General features: G+C 37.9%; 2 protein-coding genes across 2 annotated transcripts in view; one reads left to right on the top strand and one right to left on the bottom strand.

Moving 5' to 3' along the window:
- The first annotated feature begins 10471 nt into the window (after window positions 1–10471).
- Window positions 10472–11581, top strand: LOC131156292 (dirigent protein 19-like). The gene has a single exon (XM_058109850.1). The coding sequence runs from the start codon at window positions 10781–10783 to the stop codon at window positions 11390–11392; it is 612 nt and encodes a 203-aa protein (XP_057965833.1). The 5' UTR covers window positions 10472–10780; the 3' UTR covers window positions 11393–11581.
- A 587-nt stretch (window positions 11582–12168) lies between these two features.
- The window catches only part of LOC131156281 (phosphoinositide phosphatase SAC6-like), a 90814-nt gene continuing 81013 nt past the window's right edge, over window positions 12169–21969 (bottom strand). Inside the window, exons 20-21 of the mRNA XM_058109829.1 lie at window positions 13843–13909; window positions 12169–12577 (exon numbers count right to left, since the gene is read on the bottom strand). Coding sequence (XP_057965812.1) covers window positions 12447–12577; window positions 13843–13909 — 198 coding nt within the window. The 3' untranslated portion in view covers window positions 12169–12446. The remainder of the gene's footprint in view (window positions 12578–13842; window positions 13910–21969) is intronic.

Raw genomic sequence — 21969 nt, 5'->3', positions numbered from 1 at the left:
TTCTTCCTTGAGGATGTGAACTTTCTGTCTATAAGGATCTCTTCAACATCATGTCATTCAGGTTGCACTATCTTCAACTCTGCTCTATTGAACTGACTTCTGCTCAGGTCATTCGTGTTGGCATTGAATGGCTTGAGGCGGCTGACATGAAACTGCGGTCTTCTCTCCTTATTTGCCCACTTCTTCATCTGCTCATAAGCTTTCTCTAGATAGGCTTGGGCAAACTCTGCATTCTATTTCCCTTCACTGGTGAAGATGTACGCCCTAGGACTCTTTTGTCTACACGACTCACCCACTGTGTGAGGTAACAGCGACAACTGGCCTGTAATAAGCTCAAAAGGGCTCTTGTTGGTTGTTAAGCGCCTTTGAGCATTTCCACATAATGGATCCATATCAAGTAGTTACACGCCATTCTTCTGGTTGTCTTTGACACAATGGCACAAGTACTCATCCAGTAGCTTTCTGAATCTCTTTATCTGTTCGTCTGTCTATCGGTGAGAACTCGAAGAGATGTCAATATGTGACCTGAATATCCTGAAAAATTATGTTAGGAAGTTGTCAATGAACATTAAGTCTCAGTCACAAATAATAACTTGGGGAACACCCCAATATTTCACAATAGTCACAAGGAACAATTGTGTCATCTCCTTTGTCGAACAGTACTTTGGTGTGGCCATGAAAGTACCATACTTCTTCCGCTCCCCCTTGTCTTGTTGGCAAGTGAGACAAGTTTTGGTATAATCAACCACATCATCCCACGTGTGTGGCCAATAATACCTTCCCAGTAGTCCTGTCATTGGAGTCATTCTCCGCGAATACCCCTCAATGAACTTCTTGCAGTATTTATTAAGGCCAAGAAAGGAATGCAACTCCTTCACTGTCATGGGGATCTTCCGTTCTTGAATCATCTTTACCTTCTTCATACCCCTCAAGATATGACCTTGTTCAACCACTTGACCAAGGAATTTGTTGCTTCGCTGAGCGAAAGAGAAATTCTCCTTCTTCACATCTAGACTGTTTCCCCTCAGCCATTCGAACACCTTCCGTAGATGCTCTTCATGTTTCCTTTGAAACAACACCGATGCTCCCAACGGTGTTTTGGAAGGGCAAACACATCCGGCTTCCATTTCATCAAGTTGCTTCCCCAACTCTACTATCTCTCGAGGCGCAATCCAACATGGCCCTTTAGTAGGTGGTTTCACTCCTGATAACAACTCGATCTCATCCTCCACAGTCCCTCGTGGAGGCAAATTGTGAGGCAGCTTATCCGGAAACACCTCCTTATACTCATCCAACACCGCTTGGATGGACGTAGGCTCCAGCTCTCAACCTACTTATTTGTCTACCACCACCTTGGTTAGACGTGTTTGCTCACCCTGACCCAATCCCTTATTGAGTTGTATGGCTAAAAGGGACTTCCCGTCATCTCCTTTCATTGCAATGACTTGCACCATGCACGAGTGATCTCCCATCAGACACAGGGAACCAGCAAAAGGCATCAGCACTGCCCTCATCCCCCTTAGGAACTCCATTCCTAGAATGACTGGAAAGTCATCCAATGGCACCGTTGTGAAATTCGCATGACCTTCCCATTGTCCAAGCTTTACAGTAACTTTATTGGCTACTCCTAGAGTAGGCTGGGCTACAGATTTAACTACTTTCATGCGTCCTATATCCTTCTCTAAGGATAAGTTGAGTCTCAATGCTTCCAACTACGAAACAATATTATGAGTAGCCCCTTGTATCCACCATGGCGCTTGTACTCTTCCCATTTATCCTCAAGTCCACAAACACTAACCCTTTTGCTCGTGTAACTTTTGGTGTTTTTTCCTGCTTTTCCAATGCGCTCACCAGCCGCACTGAACCCTCCCTCGGGGCATCATCCTCTTCCACATCGTCTTCCACTTCCTACTCTGCAATGGAAGCCTGTAAAGCATTAAGTGATGCTTTGTGAGGGCACTTAAAACTCTATGAGGCCCACTACACAAGTAGCACGGAATTTTACTCTTCCCCTTTCCATTGGGTGTGTTGAACCCTTGAGACGACGAAGCATCCTTTAAGGTTGATGATTTAGAGTCGGCTCCCCCACTCTTGGGTTTTCCATTCTTGAAAGACTTTCCACTATTTCCCTCTCCGCCAAACCGTTCGAACAAAGCGGTATCATCACCAGCGTAGTTAGTCAAGCATTCTGCAACCACTTGTGCAGTTGACAAGTCTTGAACCCTTTGCCTATGAAGTTCAATTCTTGCCCACGGTTTAATCCCCTCAAGAAAATAGAACAACTTTTCCTTCTCCGACATATCCTGAATATCCAACATTAAAGCAGAAAATTGTTTCACATATTCGCTGATTGACCCCGTGTGCTTGAGATCTCTCAGTTTTCTCCTTGCATTATACTCAACATTCTCAGGAAAGAATTGGGCCTTGAGCTCTCTCTTCAAGTCTGCCCAACTATCAATTACATAGCTTCCATTTTCAATTTCTCTGTATTTGGTATGCCACCACAGAGAGTGTTTTGATGATAACAACCCATTAGCAATTCTTCAAGGTTACTAATTTTTCTCTCTAAGTCATGTTCAACTATACAGAATGGCACCAAAACCAATAAGTATCAAATCAGTCGAAGCAACTCGTGCCATGACCAAAAGCACATCCTCTCAACGCATTCATGAACGCTACACAATATACAAAGTGATCTAAAGGATAAGTGTGAGAATGAGAGAGAGAGAGAGAGAGAGAGAGAGAGAGAGAGAGAGAGAGAGACTATTTTGTAAATCCCTTGTATATAGAGTAAACTCAAAACTAAGAGCAAGAAATGGGAAATCACACACACACAACAAAAATATTTAAAAGTGTGTAAAGAAACTCCCAAACGGACAAGGACCTTCTTAGAACTTAAAAGAAAAATTCTAAAGAAGAAGGAACTCGTCGACGAACACAAGGCTTCATCGACAAGTGTAACACAACCTTTGTCGACGAACACAGGGTTCTCGCCGACGAAAATAAATCGAGAGGCATCTGAATTCAGAATTATAACTCATCGACAAACACAGGGCGTCGTCAACGAATGTTATGAAGAACTCGTCGATGAACACAGGGTTCTCGTCGACGAAAAGAAACCGAGAGGTACCTGAATTCAGAACCACTAACTCGTCAATGAACACAGGGTTTCGCCGACGAATTAACTGAAGAGCTCGTCAACGAATTTCAGATTTCATCAACAAACGTTGGGCAGCAGCGTTCATTAAATGTTGCAGAACGACTAGTTTGACCCTTGTCTTACATTAATAAATGCACAACGACTCTCCAGCATTCCCTTCGCCCATTTGGTGTTTAAATAAGAGTTATTGCATTTACTCCTAACCAAGAAAGTTAATATTGTATCAAAATTATTTATTGGTGCTTTCATTTCTAGGGTTTGCTCATACACTCACTTGCCCTCTTCTTGCTGCTCTTAGCTTTGTTTCTACTCTATTGATAAGAGGACATTGAGTGAGGATTTTGTTGTGATACTCAGCTCAAAGGGAGCATTCGAATTCATATTTATTTCTCATCTACTTCTTGTGAAGAAAGGCTCTTTGTGAGCCATTGTAGGGTGTCTCTAAGGGAGCACCTTGTTGAAACTCTTTGTGAGCAACTATGTGTATTGGCTTCTCCACCTGAAGGAGGATCATAGTGGATTTTGGGAATCCTTGAGTTGGTCTCAAGGCGTGGACGTAGGCGGGGTGCCGAACCACGTAAATATCCTTGTGTTAAGTCTCTCTTCTCTCATATCTCTTTTATACTATTGTTGTGATTTCCTGCATCTTTACACTGTGATTTTATGCACTTTTTCTTGGTAATATTTCTATGTTTGTAGAAAATTTGCACATCCGCGAAAAACGTCAATTCACCCCTCCTCTAGACGCTCAACCGGGCCAACAAAGTACATGGACGCAGTATAAACCTTTGCCTGTTCTGAGGCCATCCTCACAACGCGAAAGTACTGCTCCACATCAAACAAGAAGTTATCTAACTCCTTGGCATCTCGGGCACCCCTAAACGTCTTGGGTTCTGGTACCTTGGTCTTGCTAACTCCCGGAGTGTTGGAGTTCCCCATAGCAAGAACCATCAGATTCACCTTTGCATCCAGATTAGCCATCCGCGACTACAAAGTTTCAACTGTGTGGCGAAAGTCCTCTAACATGTCGCCTATCAAACCTGCTTGACGTTTTTGTGATCTCATCACCTCATCAACAAGTTCTCTCATCTGGGCCACCTCCGCGACCATAGTATTGGTTGTTGTCTCAACCTGTGCTTCCAGCACACTGATCCTTTCAGAAGTGTTTGGTGTCATGATCACTTATCAAAGCTTCCCAAATCCAACAACGAAGGCAATCGAATTCACGTAGCAACTTAACCTTGGGCTCTTACCAAGTGTCACCGACTCGGCTCTGATACCAAATGTCACGGTCCGACTATTTTCACACCCTTGTGAAAGGATGTGCGACGCTAGCTAAAGCACTCGTGTTTAACTAGCCAGCCTATCATCTGCCAGCATTCATCCACGAAGCACTTTCATTAACATTCATTCAGATAGCAGTGGGAAACAGTAATCAATTCATAAAAGTCGTGGCAAGCAAGTAGTAAACATTGAAACAAACGTAATTCATTAATAAATCCTCCATTGACATGGTGTACTTAGTGAGGGAGGCAAGTAGGCTAAGCACGTTGACAATTGCTAGTGAGTTTTACAATGACTGATGAACACTCACCCTCCCCTAAAGAGGTTTTTATGTAATTATCATCCTGACACTAGAAAACATCAAAGTGACCGAGGAGTCATACTGCCTTATTTGGCTTACAAAGACTCTACTAGCAAAAAATAACCCTACACTAGTATTTACATGATGGAAACCCATCCAAAGCACACGAGATAAGCGGTCACAGGCAAGCATAATGCCCTGAATAAGTTTAGCTCGTGACACCACGCCACGTAATTTAATGTATTATTATTGCTTTTTTATATACTAGTTGTGGTTGTTGATTGTTTTTTATATTCATCATTAATTAATGCATTGTGTGTTTGATCATACATACAAATATATTCCACTGCGCAATTCATTTTGACCATTGCACATAAATGCTTCTCAATAGTTGTTGTGTAAATCAATCCCTGCTTGTGCTTGCAAGAAGGGACTGTAAATAGAAGGAAGGGTTCGATCAAAGGAGACATTTGATAAAAAAAAAAAAAATTCAAACATTTGAGAAATACGTAACTCCTATTTTATTTTCGATCCATTGTATGTGCTTATTATTATATCTTTGAAGGTGCTCTAGCTTCTTGTTTTAAGGTAATAAGATTTGTTGAAGAAGTTATGAGGTGTTTTTTTTTTTATCCTTCCTCTTTGTAATATGGAGTGCATCTCTGAAGTAGACTGAGGTTCGAGGTACAGTGGTATGAATCCTTGATGGTGTATCAAGAAGATAAGCAAGTTGGATCGAGGGATGGTTATCCAGTGAGTGACTTGGATAGTGAACCTAGGTCAAGAGAAGGAACCATTGTAAATTGGGTGTCAACCTCCTATCTTTCTCCATCTATGCTTTGTTATGTTTAAATTGCTAGAGTTAGTTGAGATGTCTTGATAGAAAAAGTAAATTTTGTTTGTATTAAAAACCCATTTTACCCTCTTTTGAATGCTGACTAGATTAACAAACTCATATGCATGTGCCTGTGAATCCACCGAACAACACTTGCATCACGTGTAGTTTGCAAAATTAAAAAGTAAATTACAATAAGAAAAAAAAAATTAAATGGCAAAGCCTACCAAAGTATAGTTGAATAAATTGAGAAAGAGGCAGTGAAATTCAATTTATTAAAGGCCCATATTTTTTTCTCTTTTTGGTACCATATAGTTTTTACATATATAATATTTAGTAAGTAAACTAACAATAATATTAGTCTCTTTAACTTAAAATTTTATAATTTTACATTTTTATCAAAGAAAATAAAATGGAATGATTAATTTACAAGAAATACTAAACCAGTAATCAATTTATTTATTTTTAAAAAAAAATTTAGATGGCATTGAGCTTTAATTTTTAATCAAATTTTAATCCTTAATAACATTTGAGATATAAAAAATGCAAAGAAATTTTGCACTTTTCTTATTTTATTTTATTTTTTCGTTCCCCAAAATCTTTAATAAAAAAAACCAACCATGCAGGTTACTAGTTTAGGATAAAAACTGTAATGTGTGTGGTGTTCTAAAATCTGTCCTTTTGTTTTTATTTATTTATCGATATTTGTTTCCAAATCGGAAAACGACCCTTACCCAAAACTCACGTTTTGAGAAATTAGGGAGCAACCGTACAAAAAAAGTCAAAACCGGGGTTCAAGGTGCCCAAAACATAGAATATGCTTGTTTTAGTCACAAACCAATTACCACCACCATGCTCGTAAATAAAATGATCTGGGGGAACTAAATCTGTGTCAAATTAGTCGATGGTTCCTAAGTTTCAATTGTATGACCTATAAAACAAATCAAAAATGGGGCTCAAGATGCCCAAAACATGGTTTATGCTTGTTCTTGTCACAAACCAACTACTAGCACCGCAATCGTAAGTAAAATGACACGTGGGAACTAAATTTGCATCAAATGGTCTAACGGTTTCCAAGTTTGAACCATATGACCTGAAAACAAGTTAAAATTGGGGTTCAAGGTGCCTAAAACATGGAATGCAGATGTTTTTGCTGCAACCCAACTACCGCCACCATGATTCTAAGTAAAATGACCCGTGAGAACTAGTCCTACATCAAATGAGCCAACGGTTCCCATATTTAAACCGCAGGACCTAAAAACAAATCAAAAATAGGGTTCAAGGTGCCCAAAATGTGAAATATGCATATTTTTTATACAAACTAACTACCTCCACCATACACATAAGAAAAAACACCCATGGGAACTAAACTTGCATCAATTGAGGCAACGGTTCCCAAATTTGAACCATATGACCTACAAAACAAGTCAAAAATGGAGTTCAAGGTGCCCAAAAAATATGCTTGTTTTTGCCACAAACCAACTACCACCGCCATACTAGTAAGTAAAATGACCATTAGTAACTAAATCTATGTAAAATGAGCTGTCGGTTCTCAAGTTTGAGTGGTATGACCTACAAAACAAGTCCCAAATGGACATACGAGGTCCAAACAAAGTTGGGGTGAATTCTGACTAATCAAACTTATTTATTTACAATTGTATCATTTTTTTACACTATGTATGAATGTTCGATCATTTTGCTATCAAATCAATTTTAATTATAGAATATACATACATGTTCAAACATTGTATACTAATTTCTTATATAATTATTATTTAGAAGGGTTTACCGCTATCACAACACTACGATGATGTCAGGCACTTCAGTCGGGTCGGACGTGCACAACTTTAATTTTGACTTTTCCTCTATTCTTCGTTATCTGAACATAATTATTTTTTATTTTTTAATTTCAATCTATATTTGAATATATGTATTTGAATTTTGAATAATTTGTATTTGAATTTTGAATAATTTATGAATATTTTAGTAAATCTAGTTTAATTTTATGTATGCTAAAATGTAATTACAGGTTTTTACAAGAATTTTTTTTTAAAAAAATTAATTATTTCGAAGTATTAGTGACGGTTTGAAAAACCATTACTAATAACAACAAGATGAAGTATTAGTGACGATTTTTAAATCATCACTAAAAGACTAAAACCGTCACTATAGATCAACATTTTCTCGGCTCAAATTCGTCACTAAAGGCCAAATATTAGGAACGGTTTTATAATTGTTACTAATAGGATATTATTAGTGTAACATTAGTGACAGTTTATTGACCGTCACTAATAGCGTCTTATTAGTGACGGTTATTAAAATCATCACTAATACTTGGGCTTTAGTGACAAATTTGAACCAAGAATATGTATAATTTATAATGACGGTTGTAGGCTATTAGTGACGATTTTTATAATTTGTCACTAATAAGTATTTGTTGTTGCAGATATGGTGACTAATTTTAAACCATCATTAATACTGATCGAAACGTGACTAATACTATTAGTGATGATTTTGTGATTATTAGTGACAGTTTTAAACCGTCACTAATAATCTTATTTATTGCGGTATGAAGACTATGCAGGGAGCTTTGGTGATAAAAGGCTTAAAGCTTTTGTGTTTACTGTTGTGGGAAAGCCTTGTTGGAAGCCTATGACGCAATCTCAGGTTATTACATCTACAACTTAATCAGAGTTGTTGGCAGAAGCCAAGACTACCACAGGCAAGTTCAAGTCTTGCTTGGACTTGGTATTTGTCTCCAATTGCTAAACGGGGGGCGGTTCCAATCTAACGTCCCAAGATCAAGGTGGAGGAGCGAGTTCATATTTTTCAGTTTCTCTTAAGGGGCATATATTCGTCAAGGTGGAGATTGTTATGAAATGTGGCTCACATAATGAGTGAAAAGCATGCACATAGAGAAAGCATGAAGGAAATCAAGTAGCAACAGGAGAAACTTTCAACGTAAAGGCTCTAACCATCGATAGTTTGGAGGAGTGTCTTAGACAATTTACATTCTATTTAAAACCGTCGACGGTTGGGCTCGGGATACTCAGCGCAAATTTCAAATTTTGAAAGGGGGGGGCGTTAATATGATTAGGTTTTGGAGGGGAAATCTCTAGGAACTCTATTTATATGTCATTTCAGATGTAATTTGTAGAGGAAGGTTTTAAAAAAAAGAAAAGATAAAAGAAAAAAAATTGTGTTGTATATTGTTCATGTCCTTTTGGACAAGAAGATAATGAATTTTGCCGTTTTCTCTCGTGGATATAAGCGTTGCCGAGCCACGTAATTCATTGTATTATTATTGCTTTTATATACTAGTTGTGGTTGTTGATTGTTCTATATATTCATCATTGATTAATGCATTGTGTGTTTGATCCTACATACAAATATATTCCGCTGCGCAATTCATTTTGACCATTGCCCATAAATGCTTCTCAATAGTTGTTGTGTATATCAATCCCTCCTTGTGTTTGCAAGAAGGGATTGTAAATAGAAGGAAGGGTTCGATCAAAGGAGACGTTTGATAAAAAAAAAAAAATTCAAACATTTGAGAAATACTAAACTCCTATTTTATTTGAGAAATACTAAACTCCTATTTTATTTTCAATCCATTGTATGTGCTTATTATTATATCTTTGAAGGTGCTCTAGCTTCTTGTTTTACGGTAATAAGATTTGTTGAAGAAGTTATGAGGTGTTTTTTTTTTTTTTTTTGGTCCTTCCTCTTTGTAATATGGAGTGCATCTCTGAAGTAGACTGAGGTTTGAGGTACAGTGGTATGAATCCTTGATGGTGTATCAAGAAGATAAGCAAGTTGGATCAAGGGATGGTTGTCCAATGAGTGACTTGGATAGTGAACGTAGGTCAAGAGAAGGAACCATTGTAAATTGGGTGTCAACCTTCTGTCTTTCTCCATCTATGCTTTGTTATGTTTAAATTGCTCGAGTTAGTTGAGAAGTCTTGATAGAAAAAGTAAATTTTGTTCATATTAAGAACCCATTTTACCCTCTTTCGGTTGCTTACTAGATCAACAAACTCATATGCATGTGCATGTGTATGCAGCTGTGTATGGAAAAATCCACCGAACGACACTTGCATCATGTGTAGTTCGCAAAATAAAAAAGTAATTTACAATAAGAAAAAAAAAATTAAATGACAAAGGCTACCAAAGTATAGTTGAATAAATTGAGAAAGAGGCAGCGAAATTCAATTTACTAAAGGCCCATCTTTTGTTCTCTTTTTGGTACCATATAGTTTTTACATATATAATATTTAGTAAGTAAACTAACAATAATATTAGTTGGTGATATAAAATAATGGCCCTAACAAATTGATTTCTTGATGTGACACTAGTCTCTTTAACTTAAAATTTTATAATTTTACATTTTTATCAAAGAAAATAAAATGGAATGATTAATTTAAAAGAAATACTAAACCAGTAATCAATCAATTATTTTTTTAAAAAAAAAAAATTTATATGGCATTGAGCTTTAATTTTTAATCAAATTTTAATGCTTAATAACATTTGAGATATAAAAAATGCAAAGAAATTTTGCTCTCTTTCTTATCTTATTTTATTTTTTCGTTTCCCAAAATCTTTAATAAAAAACCAACCATGCAGCTTACCCAAAACTCACGTTTTGGAAACTGTAATGTGTGTGGAGTCGTAAAATCTGTCCTTTTGTTTTTATTTATTTATCAATATTTGTTTCCAAATCGGAAAACGACCCTTACCCAAAACTCACGTTTTGAGAAATTAGGGAGCAACCGGAGGTCCACTCGTTTGCGTCATGTTCACAAACCTCGCCTTTTCAACAGTGACGATGGACTGTGGAATTCAAAGGGAGATATTAATAATAGTGACGCAGCAGGGCGCCAGGCGAGAAGGAATGAGAGATGAGCAGTGCGTCATACCCTATCACCTGGAGGGGTGAGAGCTGATAAATTGAATGACCAATTCAGCAACCTGTAGCTGTAGGGAAAGAATAAAAATAGTCTCTTAGCCTAGCAGTCAGCAGCACCAACCAAAAGCAATTAAGTCTCCCTGCCGGTCTTCCAGTGCGCTCAAGGTCCGCCCGCCCACACCATATGAAGTGTCAATTCAACCCCTCTTTGGGTCTACATATTAGACTCCTTCATCTCATCCTTATTAATGCATTCCCATTCATTATCTCTGCCATAGACATACAAACACAGACATGGCTGTCTCTGTGCACTACTTCTTTCTCATTCTTCCCACTCTCCTCCTCCTCCTCCTCCCATTCAAGGCCACCTCTACCACTTCACACCATCACCATCACCATCACCACCACCACCACCACCACCACCACGACGGCGGCAAGCTCAAATCCCTCCACTTCACCCTCTTTCAACAGGAAACCGTCAACAAAACGGGGTACATAATAGTGACGGGGGTGGCCGGACCAAGCGTCGGCCAAACCACAACCCCTTTTGGCACCTTGTTCGCCTTCCAGGATCCCCTGACCACCAAGCCCAACATATCTTCCAAAATTGTAGGGACTGCACAGGGAACTACCGTCACCTCGAGCCTTGATGGGCTTGAGAACATTTCAGTCGCCAAGATTAGCCTGAGCGTGAAGGGTCACAAAGGGTCCATCTCCGTCGTCGGAGGCACACATAACATCAAGCCTTCCGATCATCCGCTGGTGGGAGGCACCGGCGACTTCATGTTTGTTCAGGGCTACGTGACGTCGTCTCCGGTAGATCTCAAGGGCCTCACTGTGGTCTACAAGATTGAATTCCACCTTTACTGGCCTCCATATGCTACTCAATTTTCTTCTGCATCCTAAGAACGCATCAACTTCTCTTTTTTTAAGGGAAGTCCCAAGTTTCAATTTGTGGACATTTAGCTTTTTTTTGGCTTTTGGGGTATGCTGATCTTTGTTAAATTTTATTTTAAGATCCGCCATCTAGCTATTGTGGTTGCGCTAGTTTATATTTTCGTCTGTGCTTTGAATAAAGAATTTTGTGTTTTTTAAGATTTTTTTTAAATAAAAAAGGATCAGAAACTTCATTTTGTATTGTATCTTTTTTCTCCAACAAATACGATTTTAAATAAAATTTATTTAATTTTATAATTATTTTTTTTTTCTTCTAAAAATCAAATGCTCCTAATGTGTTAAAATCAAAATTTTGTTACTGAGTTGCTATATTCTTTATGTTTTTCACTAATTTTTTATTTTTTTTTTACCAAGAAGAATTTCTCAATGTTTTATAAACGTAATGTTGCAACAAGCCAAAGTTGATCAATTACACAAAATACATCTGGAGCTTGAATTTTTTAAGAAAATCCATCACTATATGAAATCAATATACTGCTACTTGCACATGAACAATCCACGATTTACTAAGACCAGCATGTGTAATCACAATTACAAAAATAATTTAATTTATCATGCATCCCGATTCAGGACAGCTGCAAGAATATGGTGAACCAAATCCCACAAGCGTACCTTCCTCTCCTTTCACGGTCGAAGTAGAGGCCAACTTCGCCCTCCCCCTTCCTCTCCCTATCTTTTTTGGCAGATTTGCAGCTAAGTTTCCGACCTAAAAATGTTAGTTCACGTGTCCAAATGAATGATTTTTATTCGAAAATTGCACAATCTTAATGTAGCCTTTTGAAATTTCGGCCACCTAAGGTACATCTGGAGCTTGAATTTTTTAAGAAAATCCATCACAATATGAAATCAATATACTGCTACTTGAACATGAACAATCCACGATTTAAGATTGAGTTGAAACCTACGCGTTCTACAAAAATAATATCAAAGAATAAATATAATCATGAGCAAGCAAAAAATTCAAAGCGTATCCCACAATTGCCAGAGCATTCCACACCCAAAATCAACGGCGAGGCTTGTGCAGACGAGGCCGATTGCAGAAAATCCGACCATTGGCTTTAACAAATACTCCTATTGCCACACTCAGGCTCGCCCAAATGATCGAAAAGAACAAGTGCCGAATATCAGTTCGAGCTGTGGTAAAGAAAAAGGAAAAAGCAGGTGCTCAGATCATCAGAGAAGGATTGATAAAAACAAATAAAACTGCCTTTTTTATTTCTTTTAACCTTTTTTTGTGCGAGTGTGAAGTAGTGTCTTTTTTTTTTAGATGAAGAGGAGAATGGGTTGGTACCAGACTGCCTTTAGTACTACAAAAAAAATTTTAAAAAAAGAAACAGGCTTTGACAGTTTCATTACTTCCTCTCATGCATATGACTCTAGAGAAAAAAGTCAATCGTTTTCCTTTCAGACAAAGCCTGAAGGAAAGTCAGGAAATTATTAACCTTATGGACTAAAGTCTCCATTCATATCTCAAATGGTGAAAACAGAGCGATGAGTTTAAAAATCTCAAATGGATTGGTGAGGGCTGAATTGGACAAAACTGCAAACAAACAGTTTTGAGGTTATTAGAGGAGCTGTTTTGGGCATGACTACCCCTTGCATTAACATAAGAATATTATCTGAATCATTAGAATTATTCCTGTTGTCCAGGTTTCAGTAAATCAATAATTTTATGCTGTCAGTCTTACTTGAGCAGTCAAACAAGCAAGTAAGCAACCTAGAAACCTGGATATTATCCAAATTTGTAAAATGGATTATTGGTTTTTCTTGGTTTCACTAAATGAATAAATTTATGCTGAGACCATTTAGTTGAGCAGTCAATCAGCAATCCAGAAGCTCGCCTCTTGCGTCACCTGCTGACCAAGCTCAGTTTAAAAATATTGATGAAGTCCCACTAGCTTTTGATCATCTTGTCTGTAATGATCACTGCCTGGCACCACCACAGTTCTCTCATGGAATTTAATTGAGAAGTTATGTGGTTCTAAACCAGGCAACCCAACAGTTGAAATCACAAGCCAATCATTTATATATGTTTCTCGGCAAGCATTATTAACCTGTGATTCATTTCAGGTTGGTCTAAATTATGTATAAACCTGTCCAAAAGTTTGCCCAGTATGGTTCGTTCTTAGAAACAAAAGCTGTTCAAATGATATGAGTGTGCGCAAAATTTAGGAGGCCTCCCAGAGCAAAACAAGTTGATGTATGTCAACAGTTTTGACTATACAGTTTGAAGACTAACTCTTGAACTGTTAAAATATGATTATTCACATGACTAAAACAATTAGATAAAGTTGCTTCTTGGCCTTGCATTGTTTCTCCACATGGTACATGCTAATTCCTTAAATATGAAAACTAGAGTTCATCTGAGCCAAACAAAAATGAAAAAATAGCCAACTCACCTTGCCTCAGTGACATGCTTGCAAGAAAGAACCCGGTCAATACCAATGATAAGGCCACTGGAAGGGACTGCAAAAAGGAATAATGGGGGATTACCATCCCTGATGAGTGAAAAAAGAAAAAACTAATAGATCCATGATCTTGGCATGCAACATCTTTTACTGGCACAGGAGCTTTGTACACTGGACTCTTCTGTTTTTATGCATTTTCCATGTGTTGCATGCAGCACACAATAAAATTTAACAATCTAACACCTTATGAGGGTGGCTCACTTCAGAACATTTTTATGAAAAAGGATATGAAGACAAAGCTGTGGTGTTTGTGGCATTTCCTAAAATAAATAAACCAGATAAATAACTGAAGAATTCAGTAGTTTTATTTGTAAACAGTTATCAATGGAATAGCTGTTTGTTGGATCAAGGAAAAGAAGCAAAAAGGTAAATTTAACTAAAAGAATTGATTTGGTGGGATGATGATGAGGATCTGTTTCAACCTCTAGAGTTTAATTGAATGCTCAGTCAAGTACTATAGAGATGCTGTTCACAATCTTGTAACCAATCACTGTTCACAAGCACTTTTATTTCACATGTCCTAGTTTAGGGGTACTTCGGGTAGTTGAATTGTCTTGATTTTTTTTTTATTTGGTGAGTTATCTAGGTCAAGAATAGTTTAGTTTGATGGTTGAGATTAATTGTTGTTAGCAAGAGTCTTTTGTAAGCTTTTTATTTATTTTCTCTACAATTATAGTGACTGCTGTCATTAACACTGCCATAACCCTAGGAAGTGTAAAGCTTTCTTCTCCCTAGGAGTGATTCCCAGAACTTATCAGTGTGTGGCTAATAGTTATTTGTATTCTTTTCTATTTGAATGATTGGTTCCAAACTAGGTTTGGATCCCTAATTTTCTGGCCCTAATCCACCTAATCCCAATTTCCTTCATAAAACTCAACCCAAAATCAATACCCATCCTTTGTCAATTTGGTATCAGCATGGGTTCCGCTTGATGTTGTTTTACAATGAGAGATACGACACAACTACAAGCAAATGTCTGGAGGAGTTGAAAATGTGCCTCAACAAGATAACTTTATGATGAGTTTTATAGTTTTCAACAAATAACATTATTGTGGTTTAGTTATGCTCAAAAGATTGAAGAATTAACTATTTGATGTAGAGCAGTTAAGGGTGACCAAATGACCATTTTTCAAATTAGAAATGGGCTTAGGTATGAAATTAAAACGATGTCTCGTAAAAAATTAATTAACCTGCAAGATGCTATTGAAGTGGTTGTCATGTAAGACTCTAAAACGGAAAAAGTGGCAGGTGTCACCAGCAGTATGATGCATTTTGCATAAGGACTTCACAGGATAACAAGTGTTACTGTGAGCAAGGGGCAGGCTGTGGCGAGGCTGTCTAGGCAAGCAGGTGACTGATACCTCGAACAGGGAAGAAGGGAGATGTGGTGAGCCTATGACAAAAGGAAAATCAAAATTCACATTGAAATGGGAAGATCTCAACAAGGTGATCAGTGAAGCTGCTGAAATGAATAGCCAAACACATGAATTTTTTTTTTTGCACATCAATGCAGAGACATCATCCTCAGTATATAAGGTTAAACTTGACCTCAGGCTCTTACTGTGGTTCTTAAGCACTTGAGCACTTACATGTAGGAAAGTTATAGTTTATTCGGCACTTCCATAGCAAGACAAGTCATTACAGATAATATTATAGCAGGATACCCTTTAGAAGCCTCCAGCTTGAGGACAAATGGCAGGTTTTGTCACAAGGGCTTCATTGGATAAGGTGGGGGTGCTACGAGTAAAGAACAACCCATAGCCTTAGGAAGATACTCTGTGGGCAGGTGAATGGTATCTTGACCTAGATGCAATTGAACAAGAGAAAAAGTTGGTAGGCCCTCAATGAAAGACCAACATGAATGTGCAACAGAATATGGAAACATCTCAAAGGGATGAATAGTGAAGCTATTGAAATGCAAAGTCAAGCATGTGAAAATTTGTCCAATGTAGGGGCAGTAACATTAGCAAATAAGGTTACGGTTGTATGAGTAGAAATAACTTGAGCTTAATCTTTTAGGCTCAATTGTTAGGCACTTGCAGGTAAGCAAGTTACGCTTTATTACACGCTTTCATAGCAGTAGGGGTCCTTACTCTATGACATGAGCCAAACACTTTATGTAAAGGGTTGTGCGGCAATGGTTGTAGCACACTAGCTTAACCAGTCAGCCAAAAGTAAACCACAGTTTCACCACATGAACAAGTTTATAAGCATCAAATACAGAATGTGCGATAAGTGGCAAGTAAACATGAAATGAACACGAGTCAAGCAATTAACCATAAAGTAACACAATTCATCTATTACACCTCCAAAGGCAACATCCATTTAGCAAGGGAGGCAAGTAGGATGACACATTTATAATTGCTAGTGAATTATATAATGATTAATGAACACTCACCCTCCCCTCAAGAGCTTTCCACACAATTCATACTCTAGCAAGATGAAACATCAATATGACCAAGGAGTCGTACACCCTTTTCCCACTAAGGCATCACCCTAGAATAAAACCTACATTAGTATTTAGTTTATTTACATTATACATCAGTATTTACATGATGGTTACTCACCCAATATGCACAAAACATACAGTCATAGGCAAGCATAAAGCTCTGAACAAGCTTGGCTTGTGACATTCTCCCCAACTTATGTGGTCGATATCCTCGTAGACTTTGATATTAAGTACTCTTCAACTTTATCCAACACATGTCTTCCCCTAACATCTAGTTGATTTCTTCGTCTTCGAGGTCCTTCCACTTTACTAAGAACTCATGTCTTCTTCGCCTTGATGATGTGAACTCCTTGCAAGGATCCCTTTAACTTCTCGTAAGTTGGGTTATAAGAACTTCAATGGTGCTTTGGTCAACTCAAGTTGGATCTTCAGTGTTGGTGTTGAAGGCAACTAATGTGAAACATAGGATGCACCTTCGTCCAAGCTAAAGAATCAACCTTATAAAAGGCTTTTATGAGTTTGTACAAAGATAAGGATTAGTATCTTATCTCAACCCCGCAGAAAATTGACCAATTCAAGAAAGAGCTTAACAAGCAACAGGTCTCCCAAGTTTAAGTGCAATGATCTTCTCCCTTGATTTGCCCACTTTTTCAACCACTGGGAAGCTTTCTCCAAGTAGGCTTGGGCTCCATGTTCTATCTCAATTATTTACACTTTTGGAATCTTTCCTTTGAACACCTCATCATCGTGGGGGATAACAAAAATTGATGCCTTCTAACAAGCTCAAAGGAATTTCTATTGGTTGTTGATCTCTTTTGGGCATTGAAACAAATATTAGCCACATCAAGCAGCTGCCCCCAATTTTTGAGAGATTGGCGTTGATGAAATGATGTAAATACTCCTCCAGTATCCTATTGAATCTCTTCATTTAGCCATCATTTGCAGATGATAGCTATAGGAGATATCAAGCTACAAATTGAAAATTCTGAGCAAGAGTTTGCTATTAATCTTGTGTCTTGATAATGATGTCTTGAAGAACATTCCAATACTTCACAATAGGATTTAAGAAAAGTTGTGTGGTCTCCTTTTTAAGCAATACATTGGTGCTAGTACTAACGTACTTCAAAATTTTTTTCACAATCACAAGTATAGAACCCATGTCCTCAACTTTGGGTAGGTTGTTTGTAAAGTCAAATGATATACTATCCAATGGTCACGTTGGTACTTAAAGTTCCTCCAACAACCTTACATTTTTCTTCCACTCAACCTAGTCTTGTTGACACATAAGAAGGTTCAGGAATAAGGATTATTCAACCACCCCATTTTATAGTGCATCCAATACCTCTACTTCAACAATGAAATCCTCGCAATCCACATGGTATCGTGACACTCCTGCGTCTTCTTAAGATCATTGGCTCAAGGTACAAAGAGTCGATTTCCATGTGTCAACAATAAGCCACCCTCTAACCAAACTAGCACTCTTTACCCTCTTCCACCAACTTTATGAGATTTTGGACAATAAGATCTTTGACAAAGTTCTACTTAATACACTTCTACATTATTATGGTAACCTTACTATAAAGTGTGTTGCCAATTGTAAGACCGCGAGCTCGCCTTTCCTACTTGGTGCATCCACAACCCAATTTGTTTGCCATGCCTTGTGCTTGAAGAAGAAATCAAATTCCACTGAGAGTTTTTCCCTAAAAGCCTACTTAAAGAATAATGATGTGTAAAGAAATGGCTCACAATCAAGTCATTTGTCTTTACTATGAACTAAGACACAATCAAGTATTGCCACACTCAAAGACAATGAATTACTGTTAACTCCTTTTGAGAGGTATATTTCTACCCAACTTTACTAAGCTTACATCTTGTATGCAACAAAATGCCCCTCCTATAGCAAGACAACCAAGGGCATGTACCTTGAAGGGCTTTATGATATCCAAAAGTGCAAGTCTAGATCCTTCTCATGGTTTTTTCCTTCAAGTTGTCAAAGACTCCTTGGCAGCACCAATTCCACCCATAACCTCTTTTTTAGCAATTTGGTTAACAAAACAATCCTTCTTGAGTACCACCTTGACAAATTTGTGGTAGTAACTAGAATAGCTCTCACCCTCTCCATATCCATCTGAACACAGCCTCGTTCAATCACATAGCCTAAACATTTAATACTCATTTGAGACACAGAATTTCTCCTTCACATAAAAGCTATTCTCATTTAGCATAACACCTTCAACATAAGGTCTTGATATTTGTCCAGAATAAAAATGTAGGCAATGATTTCATTGAGATACATCAACAATCATAAGCCCTATACAGCATCATGCAAGTAATCTTTGACTCATTCTGCTATTCTTATCTTATAGTAGCCTAATTGCAAGCCAAGTTTGGTGAAGTACTTGACTTAGCTGATAACTTGGGGAATGGGATAATTCTAGCATGTAATAACTTTGTTGAGTGCGTGGTAATCCACATATAGTTGCATGCTCTCATCATGTTTCTTAAACAACATTAGTTCTCCAAACGATGCTTTAGAAGTTCATATGTAACCACTCCCAATAACTCATCAAGTTGCTTCCACAATTCTTCTAAACTCTAGAAGTGGCATTCAGTAATAACCCTTGAGTAGGGAGCTTCACTCTCATAATGACTCAATCTCATGCTCCACACCTCTTCATGGATGCAAGTTGTCTAGTAGAATATCGTCCTAACAACTTGATACTCCTTTAACATATATTGGATGGCACACATCGCCATGGATGCAAGTTGTTTGGTAGCATATCATCCTAACAACTTGTTACTCCCTTAACAGATATTGGATGCAATAGGCATCAACTCTTGTCCTATGTCTTCATAAACCCCTAAGGTGGCATAGGAACTGCCCCATTCTCTTGTAAGGATTCCATCCCAAGTATTACTTGGACATCGTCTATTAAAAAGATAGTGAAATTCTCATGTCCCTACCACTAAGTTTGACAATCACTTGCCTAACTAGTGTATACTGGGCTACGAAATTAACTTCTTCCATGCATTTTGTGTCTTTCTCAAGCTTCAAGTTAAGTCTCTACGCCTCACCTTGTGAGATAAAGTTGTGTGTAGCCTCAGTATCCACTATAAAATGGGTGCTCTTCCCATTGATCTGTAGATCCACAAACATTAACCTTTTAAGTTGGACAACCGTAGGTTCTATCATCTCCCTCCCCAATTCATTGAGTAATTGCATTGCACTCATTCTTGGGAATTCCGCCTCATCTTCATTTTGTTCTTGTGATCGCTCTACAATGGAAGCTTGCAAGGCATTAAGCAATGATTTTTTAGGGTACTCAGCAACTCAATAAGGGTCTCAATATAAAAAGCATGTAATCTTGCCCTTACCATTGAATGTGATGGAGGCTAGAGACGATGACGGCTCCATTGAAGTTGATGCCCATTGGTGTTAGATCCCCCCCCCCCCCCTCTTGGTGGTTTGTCCTTCTTAAAAGAATTTCCGTTGTTTCCACCCAACGAGAAACTCCCATTAGGCCTAAGGGAATTCTCTCCCCAACTCCAGTGCACTCTATTAAGTGTTCCACAATGAACTATGCGGTATGAAAGTCTAAAACCCTTTGCTACTGAAGTTTAGCTCTTGTCGACGATTTTAAACCTTCAAAGAAATAGACCAACTTGTATTTATCTAACATATCCCCGATATCTAACATTAAAGCAGAGAATTATTTCTCTCTTTTACTTCGCCAATGTGATTAATATCTCTTAGTTTGCTTCAAGCATTGTACTCAACATTCTCAAGAGAAAATTGGGTCATGAGCTCTTTCTAGCCTTCCTGAGTATCAATTGTACACCAACTATTCTTAATTTCATTGTACTTGGTACACCACCACAACTTGGTGTCCACACACAAATAAATATTAGCCATAGGAGCTTTTCCTCTTGTGAGTCTATCTTGACCGCATGAAAATATTGTTCCATGTTGAACAAGAAGTTCTCCATTTCCTTAGTATCACATCACGGGCACCATTTTCGATTACCTTTTTTCTCCTATATCTACTCCTATAGAATTGGCAATCTCAAAAGCATAAAAAATTAGGATCACCTTGCAATAAGCTCAAATGTTGTATAGCTTCCACATTACTACGGAAGTCTTCCAACAATTCATCTGAAGTTTTTTGTTTTTGGGATGCCTCCAATATATCAAAGTGATCAACAAGTTGGGCACCCTTTATGGCCATAAGTTGACGGTCTTAACCTACGCCTCTAATGCACCGAGTCACTCTATATTAGTGGGCGACAATGGTTCTCCAACTATCCTTCACCCAATCTAACAATCCAAAGGTAAACACACCGGTCAAGCCACACAACAGTGAATTTGTTCCCGTGTACACACCGCCGATCTCTCGAAAAGTATTTAGTGCCCATTTCGATCAACTCTCCATCATCTAAACCGCCCTTGTGGATATCTTTGCTTCAGAACAAAACAATTAGAATGGCTCGGCTGGCTAGGATAGCCAAGCTAGAAAAAAAAAAAACAAGGAAAAAAAAAAGAAAAGACAAGTAGGCTAAATACATTTACATGTACTAGCAAGTTAAACAAAGATTGATGAACGTTCACCCTCCACTAAAGAGGTTTCTATGCAATTCCTACTCTTAACACAAGTAAACATCAATATGACCAAGTCATCCTCCCATTTTTCAATAAAGCATCACCCTACTTGAAGGGGGCAAAAACCTACACTAGTATTTACATGATGGTAACACGCCCTATTTACAAAAGTCAAGAGGTCAAAGGCAAGCATAAGGCCTTGAACAATCTTGGTGCATGACACCTTATGTCACAGGCCAAACACTTCACACTATGTAAAAGAATGTGTGGCATTAGTTGTAGCACACCCAAGCTCAACTACTTAGCCAAAAGTTGTGTGGCATTAGTTGTAGCACACCCAAGCTCAACTACTTAGCCAAAAGTAAACCATGGATTCACATAAATAAGTTCACAAGCACCAAATACGAAGTACGCTATAAGTGATAAGAAAACAAGAAGTAAACACAAGTTAAACGATATAATATGAGGTAACGCCATTTCATCTATTATAGCTACATAAGCAACATGTGTTTAGCAACGGAGGCAAGTAGGCTAAACACATTTTCAATTAATAATGAGTTATTCAAAGATTGATGAAGACTCACCCTCTTCTAATGAGCTGTTTATGCAAATGTAGCTATAACATTGGGAAACATCACCATGATTAAGGAGTCATGCTTCCTCTTTTCTAATTCATTACTCTACTCAAATAATAAACCTTACACTATTATTTAGTTGATGGTTAACTCCCAATGTGCACAAGATAATTAGTCATAGGTAAGCACAAGGCCTTGAACAAGCTTGGCTAGTGATAGTCTCCCATACTTATGCGATCAACATCCTCATCAATTTTGATGCTAAGTACACTTCAACTTTATCGTCAAACAGAAGCGAAACTTCCACTAACATGTAGCTAATTTCTTCATCTCCAAGACCCTAAGAACTTGTGTCATTGTGATGTGAACTCTCTTTCATTCCCTTCAACTTCTTTTCTGCTAAACTGCAAAATCTTTTGGACCGACTTTGGGTTGGA

This window comes from Malania oleifera, chromosome 1 (genome assembly GCF_029873635.1).
Source record: "Malania oleifera isolate guangnan ecotype guangnan chromosome 1, ASM2987363v1, whole genome shotgun sequence".
NCBI lineage: Eukaryota > Viridiplantae > Streptophyta > Magnoliopsida > Santalales > Ximeniaceae > Malania > Malania oleifera.
Note: the sequence above shows the minus strand (reverse complement) of the source record. Positions and strands in the feature narration are given on the sequence as shown.